Source organism: Mesoplodon mirus (genome assembly GCF_964341445.2).
Source record: "Mesoplodon mirus genome assembly, chromosome: 4".
In the NCBI taxonomy this organism is placed as follows: domain Eukaryota; kingdom Metazoa; phylum Chordata; class Mammalia; order Artiodactyla; family Ziphiidae; genus Mesoplodon; species Mesoplodon mirus.
In genome coordinates, this window is record NC_138979.1 from 148963423 (window position 1) to 148983088 (window position 19666).

A 19666-nucleotide genomic window follows, 5' to 3' on the forward strand; every position below is an offset into this window, starting at 1 on the left:
TTGGCCATTTATTCAATCCTTCATTTATTCAAGCAGGCCTCCGTCATATAGCCATTCACCCACCTACCCAACAGATATTTACTGAGAGCCTACTATGTGCCAGACACTGGTTTCACACTGGAGACCAAACAGATGGTAACACGAGAAGCACGGGACCCTTGGAACCTACCAGGGTGGTGCTGGGCGGGTTTCCCAGGAGCTCTCGGGCCAGGAGATTAGTGCGTCCTGCACCTGGCTGAGCGGCGCCTCCCACTCTCAACTCTCTTTCCCTGCTTTGCTCCTTCCAGTGGTTGGAGGTGCCAAGCCGCAGGCAGGAAGGTCGAGGCAAGGATGAGGTGGACATTGGAAAAGGTGAGAAGTAAACGAGAACGTAGCGGGGAACGTGGTGGGAAAGGAGCGCGGCCAGGAGTGTTCTTCCAAGTGGCTGCGTTCATTGTGTTAGGGGGAGGGTCGGGGAGGAGGACCCGCGCTTCAGCCGCCGCGCCCCGGGGCTCGGCCGGCTCTGCCCGCGGGCCTGAGCTCTCGGGGCGCGGGGCGGCGCGGCGGGGGCGCGCGGCGGGAGGGGCTGTGCGCGGCGCGGCCCCCGAGCGCGCGGGGCCTGGCGAGGAGCGCGCCGGCCCGGCTCGGCGCCGGTACCTCAGCCGCTGGCGGCCGCCCCGGAGCCCCGGGCCGGACCATGGCGACCGACAGTAAGTGCGCTCGGGCGGCGGAGGCCGCGGGTGGGAGGCCGCGGGCCCCGGGGGTGGGAAGTCCTCCTGTTTCCGACGCCCGCCTTTGTGCAGGGCTCGCGGGAGCCGCGGCCGGGTGCCCTCTCGCCCCTCCGCCCGTCACCCTCTGCGGCCGGGCATTACTGGAGAGGCGCAGGCGGCCCTGGCAGCCCGTCCCGGAGGGATGTGGCAGAAGGGCGCGCGGTGGACGCCCAGGTGGAGGGGACGCTCGATGCCGCGGGGCAGCGGGCCTTGCCAACGCAGCCCTTTGGGGGGGTGTCCCCGGGCTAGAGCCGACCTTTGAGGAACCCTGCCACCCAGGCGCCGCGAGCTCTTGGCGCTGAATTCAAGGTTCGCCCCGAGTTCTGGGCTGGGTTTGCGTGCTCGCCTTCTGGGCATAAGGGTGGCCTGAGCGGTCGGCTGCCCAGTGGCCCCAGCCGGGCCGTGTTCCCAGCGGCCAGAGAACGTTCTGGTCACCATGGACAGTGAACGAGGTGAGCGCGCGGACCTGTCAGGTTAAAACTGCTGAACGGAAGTGTTGGAAGGTTCTGGGTTGGCCTGCTTTCGGCATCTTGGCACAACTGCTTTATTGCTCAGTGCTTTTGGAAATGGAATCATATCTGTGAAAGCTGGTTAAGTTAGCTGTGTTGGAAGCTGGGTGTGTGTTGGTGGAACCTCCAAGGGAGGTCCGAGTAAAACCACTGGTCACACCTGCTGCGTACCTAGCATGCAGGAGGTGTTGTGTCTGAGCCCCTAGTACAGACCTGGCACATGTTAGGGGCTTAAATGAATGAATGAATGAATGGTGTACTGGCTGGAGAGGCCCTTTGGTAGGCATCGTTGAAAGGTGAGAAGGGACAAAGATGGGAAGATGGGGGTCAGCATTTCTGCAATAATTTATTATTATTTTTCTTTTAAACAAACTATTACCCCAGCCAAGAACACAGCTTTGCTATAGTGCAGAGAACATGGGTTTCTGTAGCCAAACAGACTTGTATTTGAAACCTCTGAAATTCACTTCCATGGGACCATGGAAGGTTCCAAATGACTTCAGTTTCTTTATCTTTAAAGTCGGGACAAATCTGTCACATCTCCTGCGGTGATGAGCACATCGTAGCTCTTAGTACAGGGTAGTTGCCCTCTTTCTTTGCCATCAGTTTATATGTGTGGAGATACCCACATGTTCTCCCCCTTTTTAAATGAAAAAATCGAGATCAGGTGTTTATAATAAAATTGGCTAATTTGAGCCAAGCCTCTCTTTTTCTTTGCTCATTTATAAAAAGTGTAGTTTAGCTCACTGTTTTTTTATTTTTTGTCTAGGAAAAGAAATTATGGATTTAGCCTTTTATTAACAAAGTAATACTCAAAAAAGAGGACGATAATTAGATTTGGCCTTATTCTTGTATTCCTTAAAAACAAAGGCAAAGGGCCCTGAAGTATCTATAGGCATTTTTTTGCATCCCACAAATGCTGTGGGACAGTGTACCATTATTCATTTTCTTATATTTAGGGTAAAGGTGATACATTTGGTATCCTAGAAAAAAAATTAGCTGTGCTCTGCCCAATTTATTTAGAGAAATATTTCTTCGACTTCCTTACAAGCTATATTCAACTCTACTGAAGAATCAAACTTTAGCCCATTTGTTTTGTTTATGGAAAAAATGGTAATATTCAACCAGCTTAGCTCTTGAGCCGATTTTTAGGTGCAATCTTAATTATGTTCGTTCTCAGCTGGCATGGAGCTGAAACTATGAAAGGTTTCCAGAGGTAAAGGATAATTAGTTTGTCTTTGTTCTCATTCAGAAGTAGAGTGAGAGACTTACTATGTGTCCCTACTAGGGAAATGAAAAGTAGGGAAGTATTCTCAGCCAGTGTCTTGAAAAATTCTCTCTAAATCTTGACGATATCTACAGCTTACAGTCCCACAATTCCCTTACAGTTAGCATAAAGGTGATCTCAGCTTGGTTGCTTATTAGAATTACTCCAAGAGCTTTCAAAAATACTTTGACGTTATTTTTTTAAGTAATACATCTCAGATTTTAATCTGTATCAGAATCACCTGAAGGGCTTGTTAAAACAGATTGCTGGCCCTCCCAGAGTCTGTGATTCAGTAAGCCTGGGTTGTAGTCCGAGAATTTTATGTTTCTATCAAGTTCCAGGTGAAGCAACCATGCTCGCTGTCCTTCTCTCATCTAAAGTGTGGGAATGATAGGTGAGAGGCAGGTAGGAGCACAGAGTGACAGTCCCTTCTTCAGACCTGTCACTGTGTGGCGGGTACATGGCCTCATGAACATAAATCAAACCTGGGCACTGTTGCTTTAGGGCTATAGCTGACTGCTTTCTCTATTTTTGGCCCCCAAGAAATTTCCCCTTGAGAGAAAAATTAGTTCTAAAGCCGATCAAAACCTGAATCCTCTCCAGTCATTTCTGGAAGGAATCTAGAAGGACCTCCTTTGCGAATGTGGTATGTAAATGTGTATAAAATAGAGATATTTTAAAAATATTTGCCTGACAACTTATAATGTTCACCGAAAAGAATGTAACAAATAGAATGAAGATGTTCGGACAGCATGGTGTCTGAGGGCAGATTCCAGAGGAAGAATGGAGAATCTGAGAGCCTCACCTTGGTTTTCAGAGAGTTATGGTGAAATGATAAGGATCTTTGAGACCTTCACACTAAATTCCCCTTGGGCTATGCATGTCTTTATTTGTATAACTCAGGTTTATAAGATCTTTAAAAGGTTGAAACAGTTGGGAGGAATTGTAATAGAAAAAAGGTGAGACTAGTAGAAAAAAACCCCCTAAAACCCTGTTAATATGAGCAGCCTGGTTATTATTTAAAGTGGTGGTACATAGGTATTTGACCTATGTTTCTTGAGTTTCTCAGTAATAAGTATTGAAATGGAGCAGGACCCTATGGCCCTTGCCCCCCATGTCCTCTGCCTGCCTTTTGTCTGTGGGAAAACTTTAGCCGTAGAATAAGTTTAATCAGAGAAGTGAGAAAATGCAGAAACAAAGGAAAACAGTCCAACAAGAGTAAATAATAATAATTTAGTCATTAAGCATAGTTAAGGACCTTTAGTTCCTCCTCAAGGGCTATAGATAATATTCTGAGCCCTATCCTGTGAGCTGTCTTGTGGATACTAAAACCTCCACCAGGTGGAGGAAGTTAACCACATGATGACCAGGCTGTAGCCATGACATAAGCTGCCACAATTCCAAGAATTGGCCTCAAGGAAGTGGGAACAAACTGACCCTGGAACTGAAGACTAATCGTATTTAAAACAATCAAGATGATGCTGGTCAGACCACCACATGACCAATTTCAAGATGACTGGCACAGCTGACTGTCCTGTTTCTGCATGTAGCCCCCTCCCTTCACCTATAAAAGCTCTTGCCCACTGATTGTCGGGTGGGGGGCGGGCTTTGGACAGAAGTCTGCCTCCTCCCTGCCCCCGCCCCAAGTTTGTCAGCATCCAAAATAAAGCAAACTTTCCTTTCCACCAGCCTTGCCTCTTTATTGGCTTTTGAGTGGCAAGCTGCCGGACCCCACTTTCGGTTACAGCGTTGCAGATAGTTTTGTGTTTCCAGATCATAGTGAAGTAGTTTTCTCTTTTTCTTCCATTTATGTCGTTCGTTCCACTACTAATACTTCCCCTTATGAGTCTTTATTGTTAAAGTCACTGTAGTCTGTTTATAAGCATAATTTCTCAGGAACTGCCAGGCATGTTTGGGCAATGTTGGAGATACGTAATTGTATTATGCCCTGGAACTCTCGGGGCATTCTTGGGTGGATGGGTCTTTGGGGCTGTTGTGGATGAATATTTGGCTTCATCAGGGAAATATCTAGTCCCCGTCTGGTTGCTCCTGGTTTACTGGTTGGTAGTGTGTCATTTTGGCCGGGTCCATCCACAAGTTGCTACCCCACAGGCCATTCCTCCCTCTGTTTACTGGTCGACAACCTGGAATTTCCTTCTTACCCATCCTACTTATCCGAGCAGCAGTTTCCACTCTGCTTAGTCCTGGAGGACAGAAGGAAGAGAAAGCAGGGGAGGGAAAAATCAAATTTAGGCTCTAAGCAGGTAAAGGTTAGGGATCTCTGCTAAACAGTTACACTTGAGATGTTCAGGACTTAGGGTGTTGAGGATTTAAAAGAAAATTGCTTGACTTTGAGTGAAAAAGTACTCAAATTCTTGAGTAAACTTGTTTGTAAGTTTTTAATATTTATTACGATTGGAAATGATGCCAACTAAAAAATATAGACAAAAAGAGTTAGAAAATGACTACTTTGCAACCATCATAGGAACACTTGATTCATACAGTAATCATCCATGGATGCTAAAGTATTGTGTGAAAACTTGAAGGCCAGAATATTTACATTTTTGGGGAATTGCCCCACAGATTTCTTATTAATTGCAAAGGGGAAAAGGGTAATGTTACAGTGCAGAAACGTGGGGTTCACTACCTTAACCAAACCATCAAAGTTAGCATCACTAGTAATGGGGCAAACTGGTATCCTGTGCTTCCTGATCTGAAGCCCTGAGAAGGATACAGTGACACTTATGCCAAAAACACATAACCTGATCCTAATCAGGAAGAAATAGCAGACAAGCCCACATTTGGAGACGTTCCACAAAAGTCAGTGTCATGAAAGATGCCTGAGGCACGGTTCTAGATTGAAGGAGACTAAGGAGATAAGTAAATGCAATAGATGGTTTTGGATCTGACCCATATCAGGAAAAAATGCTACAAAGGACAAATTGTAATAATTGGGGAAATTTGAATATGGATTGTATGTTGGATAATAGCCTTGTATCAATGTTAGATTCCCAAAATAGGATGTTTTTACTACAGTTTGGAAGGGACTGTCTTCCTTAGGGGAAACTGGAGTCCTTAGGAGTAAGGGGACATGATGTCTGCAACTAAATCTCAAATGGTTTAGGAGAAAAATGTTTGTGTGTATGTGTGCATATTTATGTATATGTGTGTTATACAAGAAAGAAGGAGATAAAATATGCCAAATCTTAACATTTGGTGAATCTAGGAGTTCTTTGTACTATTCTTGCAACTCTTCTGTAAATTTGAAAAACAAAACAAAGCATATGGTTCCATGTAAATTTTAGGATTATTTATTCTAGCTCTGTGAAAAATGTCATGGGTAATTTGATAGGGATCACATTAACTCTGTAGATTGCTTTGGGTAGTATGGCCATTTTAACAATATTAATTCTTCCAATCCAAGAGCATGGGATATCTTTCCATTTCTTTGAATTATCTTCAGTTTCCTTTATTAATGTTTTATAGTTCTCAGCATATAAGTCTTTGCCTCCTTGGTCAGGTTTATTCCTAAGTATTTTTCTTTTTTTTAGTGAGATTTTTAAAAGGTATTGTTTTTTTTTACATTCCCTTTCTGATACATATGTATAACTGAATCACTTTGCTGTATAGCAGAAATTAACAAAACATTGTAAATCAACTATACTTCAATTAAAAAAAAAACCCATAAATGACAGCACTGGGATGCTGATCTGTAATTCTAGGCATTGTGCTCTAATACTATTTAGTGTACTTTTTGAAAGAAATAATATTGAAAGACACAATTCTGGACTCCTAATTCTGGTTTGAGATGATGATGTTCACAAAACTTTTTATTATGGAAAATTTCATGTACATATGAAAGAAGAGAGAATAGTATAATGAACCCCATGTACTCAGGTAACCCAGCTTTAAAAATTATCAGCATTTTGCATTTACATACCCGCTCTCCCCTCCCCCATTTTTAGGTGTTATTTTGAAAGCAATTCCAAGACATCATGTTATTTTAACCACTGATGTTCAGTGGCTTCTGTGTACATTTTTTTCTCCCATAACCCTCATGCTGCTATTGCACTTAAGAAAAGTAACAATTCTGTAATACAAGATGATAGCATTTAGAACTTGTTCGTGTTGCAGGATAGTAACCAGAGTTCTGAGAAACGCACTGATTTGACAAATATGGGTTGTGCAGTTGTTCTGAGTTTGAAAAGCTGACAAAGCTTGGGTAATTATAAATGGTGTAGAAGAAAGAGGAGTCTGAGAAGCTGCTTGTTTTTGTTTTGTTTTCCAAACTCCTCCTGTTTTTAAACCAAGAATTAAATTCCTGAAGAAAACATAAAGATGGGTAAGGAGACAGTATTCTGGACCAATTTATTTATTTGATGTTATCCTAATGAAACATTCTGAAAGTTAGAATGACTAATTTCATACTAATTTCATTGAGTAGAATTCCCTAAGTTTTAATTTCAGCATGGCATCTTTGATTTAGTAAGTCCAGTGAAGCTTTTTTTTTTGACTGAGCTGACTTTCTAATGTTTTGTAATAGAAATGGGCCAGATCTCTTGGGAGGAGTAAACCTCCTGAGTGTGGGTAGATGTGGATTACATTTATTCTTTTAGGTCACTAGGATATCATTTAGTAATTAATTACTATTATTTAGCATTATGGATTGATTTAAAACATGCCCATTATACCATTTGACAATGATTATCTGTATGTTAAAATGATGGTAAAATGATTGACAGCTCTTTCTAATAAATTAGGGAGGTATCTGAAGCACATATTGCAGACAGAATTCTTATGTGCAGTTATCAACCTTGCATTAAGGGACTATGCACAACTGATTTTAGGCAGTTTAAATTTATGCATAGATACTATCCCTTTACATTAGATTTTCTTATTACCAGAGTATAATATTTTTGAGAGTTCTAATTTTAGGAATGCACTAAGTCACATTTTATAGTTTGACTTACAATGGAGCAAAGGTTAAGAGACGTTTAATGATTTTATCCACCCTATGTGAAAATTTCCCTGGCTTATATACTAGTATATTTATATACTACTTTAATCATAATCTGTTACCAGTCAAAGTTAGATTTTCAATTTAGTTAGCTCAATAGAAATTTCAAAAGATTGATGAACTCTCTGTGGGATGGTCGAAGAAAGCACAGGCCTAGTTTCAGAGTTTTGAACTCTGGCCCTGCCACTTACTGGCTGGGTAACCTCAGGGAGGTTGTTTAACTTCCTGGAGGCTTTGTCTTTTTCCGCTCTGAGGAGTTGCAAGAATTAACTGAGATCGTGCACACAGTAGCCATTAAATAATTGTCTGTCTCATTCCCTACAACATCCTTCCCATAGTATGTGCCTTATGTTACAAGAAAGGTCCGACCTTCAGAAATGGGGTCCCTAGTCATTGATTCCGTTTTTCCTTGTGAAGAATATAAAATGAAGACCAAATGATCTGTTTAGAAATGTAAGACTGCAGGGAAGAGACTCCAAGTAGAATCACCGGGAGATGCAGAACTCAGATTTTACGTAGCAGTATTAATTGTGATGTGTTCTTTTCCAGTGCTCATTGTTTTGTGCAAGTGTGGTGCAGCATGTGAGCACGTGGGCTTGTGGTGCAGATGCGTACATACAGCCTTTAACAATCTGGGAGGTTTCAGTGCTGGGCTCTTAGAGGGGCTCCAACAACTACCTCTTCTACTGAAGATCCAGGAGCATTCTGGGATCCTCTCTGCTGATTGGCTCTCGGGGATCTCTCTGGGCTTTGTGGCCTGCCTCTTGTGTGGCCATGACTGATGGGTAGCTGTAGCACTGGGTGGAGGTTGCTTTGGGGTGTGTCCTCAGAGCTGGCTCTGAAGTCTTATAAAAGCTTGTCCAGTGATGATGATAAGCCTGAGGATATTGCTGGTGGTCCCATTACTGAGCTCTAAAAAGGCTTAATCTTCTAGTAATGTCCATATATAATGACCTCATCTGCCTGCTGTCTCTGCTGGTCCTGACCTTGACCATCCAGGTCTGAGAGTAGCCTTTCTCTGTTTCACTCCTGCCCTGGGAGGCCCTCTCACTGCCCATCTTGTTAGTCCCTGTTTCTCTTGCTTCCCAGCTCATTCTGTAATCTCTGTACCTGCCGATCGTTTGTTTGTTTGTTTGTTTGTTTTCCTTTGGTTTCACTATTCCTTTGAGTTTTGGCTGAGACACACTGACTTTGTCAATCTCAGGTTTGTAGAGTCCCCAGAAGCTAGGCTGCCTTCAACCAGCCTGCCCCCACTTTTCTACAGGGAGGAGGTGGAAGACAACCCTTCACCCCTCAGCCCCTACCATCCTTTCCTTAGACTTTTTAGAGGTGCATTGCAGTGTTTTCCCTAATGGGTCTATTTGCATAAAATCAATTGTTAGATTTTAGGGGTGATCATTACTGTCATAATTACAGCTATACGTGTTATTTTTCTTTGTGCTCTCCCTGTATTTGTTATCTATTGCTGAATAACAAATTACAACAAACTCAGTGGATTAAAACAACACACATTTGTCAGCTCTCTAGGTTAGGAGTCTGGGCAGGGCTTCTGGAAATCAGAAGGTTATTCTATTTAGTTAGTTAGTTAGTTAGTTAGTTAGAGCTTAGAAAATGAAACTATTTGGAAAAGGTTTGCCTAATGTAAATTATTGATTTTTTTTACATCTTTATTGGAGTGTAATTGCTTTACAATGGTGTGTTAGTTTCTGCTTTATAACAAAGTGAATCAGTTATACATATACATATGTTCCCATATCTCTTCCCTCTTGCGTCTCCCTCCCTCCCACCCTCCCTATCCCACCCCTAAAGTATTGATTTTGACTTCATGTCCCTTTCTTGAAACTCGGAGCACTTTCATTTTTGGTTGCTACTTGTCACCTGAAAGCTCTTCTATAGTAAAAGAGCTGTAACCAGAGTCATTAGCTCCTTGTAATCGAGATAAGACTATCCTAGTCTTTAGAAATTGAGTTAGCTCCCTGAGACAAGCATTTCTGTTTTTATCTGATAAAATCACTGTTTATAAAATGAATAGAAAGGGAGAGTCAGAAATTAATTTCTTAAAAAGGTGTCTCTCCCCCATTGTGGTCCAAATCACATGCTGTTTTGTCTTTGACGTCTTTATCAACTCTCCCAAACAGAATCCGTCATTCATTTTACCTATACCTCTTTGGTTATATTTTTCTATTTTAACCTCTGTCTATTCTATATGCCCCTTGAGGAAAAGGTCCACTTTTAGGTATATTTCCTCGACTTTGTCATTCTATTGAATAAGCATGGGTGGCCTGCTTAGAGTAACCATTCAAATGTTTGCTAAATTCAGTCTGCTTCTTTACTGTGAGCCTCCTCTTTCCTGGATCCCATCCTTTACACAGTTCTCACAGTGTGGACCTGAGAGCCCAGGGTGGTCAAGGTTCCTAAGACTTTTAGAGGGTCAGCAAGGTCAAAACTACTTTTATAACATGAACAATGTTTTCATGTTTCAGTGACCCTTGAACAATGTTTTCTGTCTCTTACTCTGTGCGTGCATGCATGTAGGCCCAGCTTTTATCATCTTGTGAGTTTGGGAGGTGAAGATGTCCAGTGGTCTTTCCCTTCATTTTGGGGCTCTTCCCAAAGACCCTGTTTTCAGTACAGAACTTCATCCTTACCACCAGAGATGACTGGTTCATTGAACCCAGAGCCTTTCTGCTTGGCCATTAGATACTAGGAGTGTAGTGGTATCTCATTGTTTTAATTCACATTCCTGATGAGATGTGGAGCATCTTTTAATATGCTTATTTGACATCTGAATATATTTTTTGGTGAGGTGTTTGTTAAGGTCTTGATCCATTTTTTTAATTGAGTGGTTTGTTTCCTTATTGTTGAGTTATATAGTTCTTTGAATATTTTGGATAACTGTCCTTTATCAGCTGTATCTTTTGCAAATATTTTCTCCTAGTCTATGGCTTGTCTTCCAATTCTCTTGACATTGTCTTTCACAGAGCAGAAGTTATTAATTTTAACGAAGTCCAGTTTATCAGTTCTTCATGGATCCTGCCTTTTGTGTTGTATCTAAAAAGGCATCACCATACCCAAGGTCATTTAGGTTTTCTCCTATGTTATCTTCTAGGAGCTTGATACTTTTGTGTTTTACATTTAGGTCTTTAATCCATTTTGAATTAATTTTTGTGGAGAGTGTAAGGTCTGTGTCTAGATTAATTTTTTTGCAAGTGATGTCCAGTTGTTCCATACCATTTGTTGAAGAGACTGTTTTTGCTCCATTGTATTGCCTTTGAGCCTTTGTCAAAGATCAGTTGACTATATTTATGGGATTCTATTTCTGGGCTATTTTGTTCCATTAATCTGTTTATTCTTTCTCCAATACTACACTGTCTTGATTACTGTAACTACTAGTTAATCTTGTATTCAGGTAACTTCAGTCTTCCAACTTTGTTCTTCTCCTTCAATATTGTGTTGGCTATTTTGGGTCTTTTGCCTCAAAGTACAAACTTTAGAATCAGTTTGTTGATATATATCACAGTATAACTTGCTGGGATATTTAGTGGGATTGCTTTACATGTATAGATCAATTTGGGAAGACCTGACATCTTGGAAATATTGAGTCTTCCTATCCATGAACATAGTGTATCTCTCCATTTATTTAGTTCTTCTTTGATTTCCTTTATCAGAGTTTTATAGTTTTCCTCATATAGATCTTGTAATATTTTGTTAGATTTATACTGAAGTATTTTTTTTCTTTTTTGGTGATTTGTTTTTATTTATCTTGTTCAAGACATTTTCAGTATTAATTCTCAGCTCCCTAATTCTGGAAAGTTCTTAGTCATTATCTCTTTGAGCATTACCTCTCCCCCTATTTCCCCTGCCCCCAGTTCTTTCCTTCTTAAACATTATTAGACTGACATATGTTGTAGCTTCTCTTTCTGTGTTTCATATCTATTAACCACTTGTTCAGTGATACTCATTCTTTCTCTTTTCTTTCCTCCCTTCCCCCATCTCATAATTTCTTCAGATTTGTTTTCCACTTCAGCAGTTCTTTTTTAACTTAGATCTAGTCTGCTATTTAACCTACTGATCATTTTTCATTCCAGTGATAAGTTTTTATTTAAAAAAATTGTTTGATTACTTAAAAAATCTGTTCTTTCCCTATAGTATCTTATTTCTTCATTATGGTTTCTAAATTATTTAGAAACATGATTCTTTTCTAGTCTATTGTTTTTACTTGTTGGTGTGTCAATTTTGGGGTCTGCTACTCACTCTTATGGTGATTTGTTTCCTTATGTGGTCTGTGATATTTAATTTTGGTAGTTTATTGTTAGAGTTTTCTGTAAGCCCTGAGCTGTGGAAGAGTTGCTAAGGGTAAAGATTTTAATGTTGTGTTTGCTGGATCCCTAGGGATTTTAGTGGTCTTGGATCACTTTATATATTAACTATTCATTTGCATTCTTAAACTATGAATGTAGAAAAAACTTAGACCCCCTCATCTTGTGTGAGCTTAGAATTTCCATTTTTTACAGGTGATTTTTTTTTTTTAACTCAAGGTCTGGGACACTCAGCAATGTCTTTGCTCTTTCTTGGGCTACTGAGCAGGCTCTGAATAGTCTTAATTTTTGCTTGCAAGAGTGTTCTTCATGGTGGTCTGGGCTTCATTTTGGCAGGGAGTTCTGGATGGAGCTTTAGTGCCTGTTATTCATCCTCGTGTAGGCCCATCACCCCTAAATCTGAGACTAAAACCCCGGTGGATTTCTGAGGCTTTGGTTTTGCTTTTCTTTGATTTTGAAATCTGGGGTATATTTGTCTTCTGGAGCTCATGTATGTAATTAGATTTCGTTCATTGGTTATAGTTAATCTGGAGCTCCCATGTGTCTGTGGTGGGAGGGGCACATCCATATCAGCTCTGTATATACCACGTGGCCTGAATTCACATTTGATGTAGGTCACCATCCATGTATCCAGTTATATTGGTATATAAGTACTACTTGGTGCTCTGCTTTTGTTTTCTCGTTTGGAATTAGTTATTAAGCACATTGCTGTATTTCAGTTACCCATTATTTGAAAAAGGTGTATGGTGTTTCCTGTATTAACATATGATGGCACATAGCCTAGCATCCCTACAAAACTGGACATGTGTCTGGTAATATCTTTCTGTTTTCAAAGAACTTGTTCTAGTTTCATTAAGGCCTTAAAGAAACATACCTTTTATAAATTCTGATTTTTATTTGCATTAAGCATATGAAGATACTGAGAGTAAGAGAAATTATTGTATTATCTGCTATGACAAAAGATTTTCAATGAAGGAGGCAGTGTGTTGATTTATATTTATGGATGCTAAAAATCAGTTAATAGACTGGCACTTTGAGTAGCAGAAAATGTAGTACAGTAATGTGTACCGTACTAACGTGCCTTTTCACTAAGTAGTACATTGTGAATGTTGTCTCATGGATGGTGATTATTTTATGATTTATTTTGTCAATCACCTTTTCATGGAGAAGTGAAAGATTAGAAAAATACTGCCATGAATATAGTTGAATTTGTCTTTTTATACTGTCTTATTATTTACTTCTGGATGTGGAACTGCTGAGTCAAAGAGTATACTCATTTTGTTTTTCATTCAACAAACATTTATTCAGCGCCTACTATGTGCTAGACACTGTGCTAGTTGCTTGGGATATATCCGTGAACAAAACAGACAAAGGTCTCTGAGGTGAAGGAGCTTAGAAGGGATATGCTCATTTGATATTTTGATGTTGCCAAATTTCCCTTTGGGGAGATTGCACCAATTTGCACTCTCACCAGCAGTGCATTGATAACAAAATCTAACAAAACTTCTACAAAAATAAATTGCAGATGGTAGATAACCTAACAAAAATATTCTCTACCTGGCTGACTTATCATATGCTCCAGCTTAGTGAGACATGTGTCCTACCTGTCTCAGCTTATCATATGCCCTAGCTTAGTGAGACCTACTTTTTGTAAGATAAGGGATTTAACTCTAGAGTGTAGGGCAGCTTACAGAATTATGTGAGGGTGCTGGGGAAACCAGCTTGTTAGCTGCTCAGTCACAGGTAACACACATCTCCATTTATTTATGTCTGTCCTTCTTTCTTTCTTTAGGATCTTCTAAATTTCTTTGAATCAATTTTCTTGTTGCCTCAAATTAATATCCAGTTAGGTGTTTATATTCTCTCATGAGTTCAGAGCAATTTTCCAGCTGCCGTCTGGATTTTCCCATGTCCCCTGCAGAAGATGCACTGACCCACACTGATGGGAGTGAGGGAAGTAGTTTGAAGACCACGGACTCATGTCATCGAAAGGCTAGGGTCCCATCACGAGGCAACTGAGCCTGCCTTTGCTGAAATGTTTTACATTGAGCTTGTCTTTCCTTTCTTCCTCTTGGGAGGTTTGATCAGGGCCTTGAGATTAAGGGGGCTTCAAATGAGCCCTCTGCTCGGTGGTAACTTTGTGCTAGTGAGCGGGTGATCACTAGCACACTAGCGGGTGTGCTAGTGTGCTAGTGATCAATACCTTGGTCACGGGTATTGATCCTCCACTGGCGTGGGAGGCTGATCCTTGTGCTGGGGGCTCAATATCTGAACGCGCTCAGGCCTCACAAAGGCTCGTGGAGGGCCTGCCTCTATAAAACGGGGATATTAATAACATGAGGATAAATTCCTAAGCAGAAGAGTCCCCTAGGAACAGGCTTTCCAACTGTCCTATGTTAATTGTCTCCTGGATTGTCTAACAAACCCTAGGTTCCAGCACTGTGAAATGCTGACAATAGGCTTCTGGTATACAGGGCTACTCTGCCATCTTGTGGCTATTTTCGAGAACTGCACTTCCCTAGATGTCAGCCTCCTTCCTAGATCCTAGTATCTTGCAAAACTGGAATGGGTCATCCTGGATTGTTTCTGCCTTTGGCTTTGCGAACCGATATGATTTGAAGAGATATGTCATGGCACATACCAAAAGAAGACTTTTTAATAGTTTTAAACAGATGTATATGTGCAAGCAATTTCATTTCTGTGTAATAGCATCTTGGCATATTAGATAATGTGTGTTCAAAGTAAGAATGGCCCAGTGTTCTGTCCCAACGCTGTTTCAGGGATGCTCTGAGGGATCCTGTGATGTTCCTGGGGATGTGAATGAGCATTGTGTAGTAGGTATTAATTTTAGATCGCAATATTACTTTAGGTCACATTGCTTTATTTCTCTAAATTACATTGAATCAGTGGCCCATTGGAGGGAAAATTCAATCTCAGTCATTACTGAAGTAACTTTGCCCACTCCAAGGGAGCATATAAGAATCCCAGACTAGCAGGGCCACAAATTTTGGGTGGGGCCCAGTCTGCTGTCCACAGTTGGCTCCATAAAGATAGTTGCACAGTTTGACATGCTGCAGCTGAAGACTGGAACAGCAGTTAGGCTGAGTCAGCTGACCCTCCCAGCTTTCGCACCACTGACCACTCTGGGAGACAGTGCATAGTGTCCATCCACTGTAGGCTTTCTGGGGTAGCTTCCCCACTCACCCACCCATCCAAAGCACAGTGGAAATAGGGTCTCGGTTACTGACAGAGTACAATCCCTCAGACTCATTCCTTTCCTGGTCTTGAGGAATATCCATGTCCTATACCCTTTGGCATTGCCTTCCTTCCACAAACCACTGGATGGGAACTTTCTAGGATACCTTGCAACTTCTATTTACGACTCTGCAATATAAAAAACCATGATAGGGCTTCCCTGGTGGCGCAGTGGTTGAGAGTCCTTCTGCCGATGCAGGGGACACGGGTTCGTGCCCCGGTCCGGGAAGATCCCACATGCCATGGAGCGGCTGGGCCCGTGAGCCATGGCCGCTGAGCCTGCGTGTCTGGAGCCTGTGCTCCGCAATGGGAGAGACCACAACAGTGAGAGGCCTGCGTACCTCAAAAAAAAAAAAAAACCCAAAAAACAAAAAACCATGACATTCTCTGGTGACTCTGGCCAGGGAGACCAGAACTCCAAACCTACAGTTGTCTACCTTCTTGGGAAGGAAAGGAAAAATGCTGACAGCAATAGCAGCCGGAAGAAAGCACAAATGAACACCTCAGTAAATCATCCTGTGTTTGGCTGTGTTTCACTTGAGTCAGCACTCACCGCTGAACAGGTGTTTATTGAATTTCTACTGTAGGCCAAGCACTTACTGGGTTTTCTCAATATGGAGGTGACCTCATGGTTATTACATAATGGAAATGGGTACTAAGTGCTAGGAGAGGGGGCACATTCAGAGTTGTGTGGAGGTGCTGGAAGATGATGATAATGACTCCACTTGATGGGGCAGGAAGAGTTATCGACAGGAGATGACGTTTGAGCTGGGGCTGGAAATATGAGAAAGCATCTGCATGGTGGGAAAGAAGTGAGGCACAATACCTCCAAGACGGCGGGGCTGCAAGAGTACAGGTCTGGAGCACCGGGGGTGCAGGGGTGATGGGGGGATGCACATGTGGGAATTATTTGGGGGAGTGAGTACAGGTGAGCTGGATTGGAGCCTCATCCCAGAGCACCTCATTTACTGTACTAGGAAAGATTTAATTTACCTTTTAGGCCAGCAAGTCACAGTCCACTGGCTGTTGCCTTAGATTCCTATGGGCTTACTTAGGGAAACAAGCCAGTGCCTCAGGGCTAACTGTACTTCTGCCTTCTCTCCTGTTCAGAGAAACTGTAATTAACCTGGGAGGGAGCTCTGTGAAATGTAGACAAGGGAGAGAGAGGAAAGCGGGGGTGAGGGGGGCGGGGGTGGGGGAGAGATGAGTTAGCAGTTGTTGGATGAAGCCAAGCAGGAGGTGTTCAGGGGCTGAGCTCAGGCAGTGTGTGCAGAACATACAGATGTACGAGACAATTTGGAGATAGAATCCATGGCTTAGAGATCTTAGATATAGAGGGTAAAGGAGAAATAAAAGATTATAGAGTTTTCAAGATTAGGCAGCTGGTTCAATGAAACTCCCACTGTTTAAAACAGAAGGTAAGAGAAAAAGCACATTTGGAGGCCAAGACGGTGAGTTGTTTGGGGACACATTTAAGATACATGTGGGACTTCTGCAATAAAATGGAGTACATGAGAATTGAAAAAGAGAAAAAAATCTAGGGGACTTCCCTGGTGGGGCAGTGGTTAAGAATCCACCTGCCAATGCAGGGAACGTGGGTTGGATCCCTGGTCTGGGAAGATCCCACATGCGGTGAAGCTACTAAGCCCACGTGCCACAACTACTGAGCCTGCACTGTAGAGCCTGCAAGCCACAACTACTGAGCCCACGTGCCGCAAGTACTGAAGCCCGTGCGCCTAGACCCTGTGCTCTGCAACAAGAGAAGCCACCGCAATGAGCAGCCCAAGCCCTGCTCACTGCAACTAGAGAAAGCCTGCATGCAGCAACAAAGACCCAATGCAGCTAAAAATAAAAATAATAATAATAAAAAAAAGAAAAAAAAATCGAGGTCATAGTTTTGGAAATTTTAAAAGTTTAGAAGTAAAATTCTCTCTGTTCACAGATTATATAATCTTGTATGTAGAGAGACCCCCTAAAGATTCCACAAAAAAATTGATGTATAAACATTTTCAGCAAAGTAGCAGGATACAAAGGCAACACAAAAATCAGTTGCATTTCTGTAAACTAACAACGAGCAATCCAAAAGGGAAATTAAGAAAACAATTTTATTACAATAGAATTAAAAGAATAAAATACCTAAGAATTCACTTAATCAAAGAGGTGAAAGACTTATACAATGAAAACTACAATACATTGCTGAAAAATATTAAAGAAGATATTCATGGAGAGGTTCATGGATTAGAAGCCTTAATATTGTTAAGACATCAATACTACAGATTTAAAAAAATCTCAATGACGTTTTTTTGTGCAAGTAAAAAGATCTACCCTAAAATTCATGTGGAATCTCAAGGGATCCCAGATAGCCAAAACAATCTTGAAAAGGAAGAACAAACCTGGAGCATTCACACTTCCTGATTTTATATTATAACTTGCTGCAAAATTACGGTAATCAAAGCAGTGTTCTGTAGTAACCTAACTGGGAAAAGAACTTGAAAGAGAATAGATACATGTATATGTATAGCTGAATCACTTTGCTGTACACCTGAAACTAATACCATATTGTTAATCAACTATACTTCAATATAAAATAAAAATTAAAAAAAAAGATGCATGTGGGACTTCTGGATAGAGAAGCAAGACAGGCTATTGGAAATAGGAGTCTAGAGGTTGAGAGAGAGTTGGTGGTTTTAGGTTTGGGAGACATCGGTGAATAGGCTTAAGAGAAGCCGTACAGTGAACAGATCGCTCAGGGAGAGTGAGTGGAGTAAGAAAAAGCAGGACGGCTGAAGCTGGAGGGGTACATCTGTTGATGAGGGTGGATAACTAGAGCATCCCAAGTGAGAGCAGGAAAGGGGAGCCAGAGTTAGGAGCAAAGCCCAGGGAGAGTGTGGTCACAGAGGCAAAGGGGGACACTTCTCATGTCATAAAGCCAAGAGATCCAACGGGATAAGGAGTGAGCACAGTCTTCAAACGGCCATGACAAGGTGGCTGGTGACTTGTGAGCTGGTTTAGCCACGTGGGGTGAAGGCAGCTGAAGCAGCTGGATCGGAGGAATTACGGTGTAAAGGGAGGTGAAGAGGTAGGGCTAGTGAATATGGGCTGTTCTGTTGAGGAGTTTGTAGGAGAAGGTAAGGAGATGAGAGGGCAGCTTAGAATTCCATTAGAGGGTTTGAGAGGAGACTTAAGTGTACTGAAAGGCTTGGCGGAGGGGGGGAAGCCAATGGAGGGGGAGAGATTGAAGATGTGACAGACAAGGGATAATTAATGGGCTGTCACCCAGGCGGGAGGGAGGCAGTGGGATTAGGTTAGGCCAGTGGTTCTCTGTCGTTAGGAACCAGTTTTGGGGACTAGGGACCAAACTGGCTTGAGAATTCACTGAAATGGGATAGAAATCCCCTGGGATCTCCCTGGGCTAAACGATAGCCAGTGTAGGAAGTAACCAAAAGTCCCCTAGGCTTATCTTGAGATGGTGATGTGGCCTCCCAGAACTATCTGGGATCCTTTTGGAGGGACCCACATGTAATTCAGGTTAAAAAAAATCTCAGAGCATCCACTCTTAGTAGTCATTGTGTTGGGACACACTTAAAGCTACGTCCCAGTCTTTTGTTTCCTGTCACAGCGAATGCTTGGCAGCTCCCCAGCTAACCCTTTTTGGTTTTAGGAAAAAGGAATGACTTCATCTTGTGTCATTGCCTTTGGATTCAATAACATGTAATTAGAAGCAGTGGGGCCTTCCCAGATTAGCAGTTTTTATTTAAAAGTCTTTTGGAATATCTGAGTCTTATTAATTTGAAATTCTTTACTTTAAAAAAATTATTTATTTATTTTTGGTTGTGTTGGGTCTTCGTTGCTTGGCGCGGGCTTTCTCTAGCTGAGGTGAGGGGGGGCTACTCTTTGTTGTGGTGCACGGGCTTCTCATTGCGGTGGCTTCTCTTGTTGTGGAGCACGGGCTCTAAGGCACGCGGGCTCTAGAGCGCAGGCTCAGTAGTTGTGGTGCACGGGCTTAGTTGCTCCGTGGCATGTGGGATCTTCCCGGATCAGGACTCGAACCCGTGTCCCCTGCATTGGCAGGCAGATACCACTGCGCCACCAGGGAAGTCCGAAATTCTTTAATTTTAACTGATTAGCTTTAAAAAGAAAAACATTTTTTTTTTCTGATTTTATTATATCTACCCAGTAACTAGATTGTAAACATTTTGAAGAAAGGGATTCTTGTCTGTTTATCCCTTTGGTGTTCTCTACATCAGATGCATTTGACAAAAATTCATTGCTTTGGTTGGAATGAGAGGTGCCTCTCCTTCTGTTCACCCTCGTATGTGTTGGTGATAATTAGTGAAACTGAATGTTCTTTTCATTACTCTCGCGGCTGACATTATGTTTTCTTTTTGGCTCTCTGGCAGTGTTAAGGGGCTGAACTGGCTGTTGTGAAAATGACAGTTGCTCTGAAGGATTATGTAAAAATGCAAGACATCTTTTTTTACTTGAAGGAAAGTTAACTAGAATTTTTTTTTTGAGTCATGTTGACACCATAAACACAGAGTTTTATTGCC

The 19666-nt window shown here is 42.0% G+C and overlaps 1 protein-coding gene across 1 annotated transcript in view; it reads left to right on the forward strand.

Moving 5' to 3' along the window:
- The first annotated feature begins 606 nt into the window (after positions 1-606).
- Positions 607-19666, forward strand: part of SYT16 (synaptotagmin 16) — a 243089-nt gene continuing 224029 nt past the window's right edge. The window contains exon 1 of the mRNA XM_082617802.1: positions 607-689. Coding sequence (XP_082473928.1) covers positions 677-689 — 13 coding nt within the window. The 5' untranslated portion in view covers positions 607-676. The remainder of the gene's footprint in view (positions 690-19666) is intronic.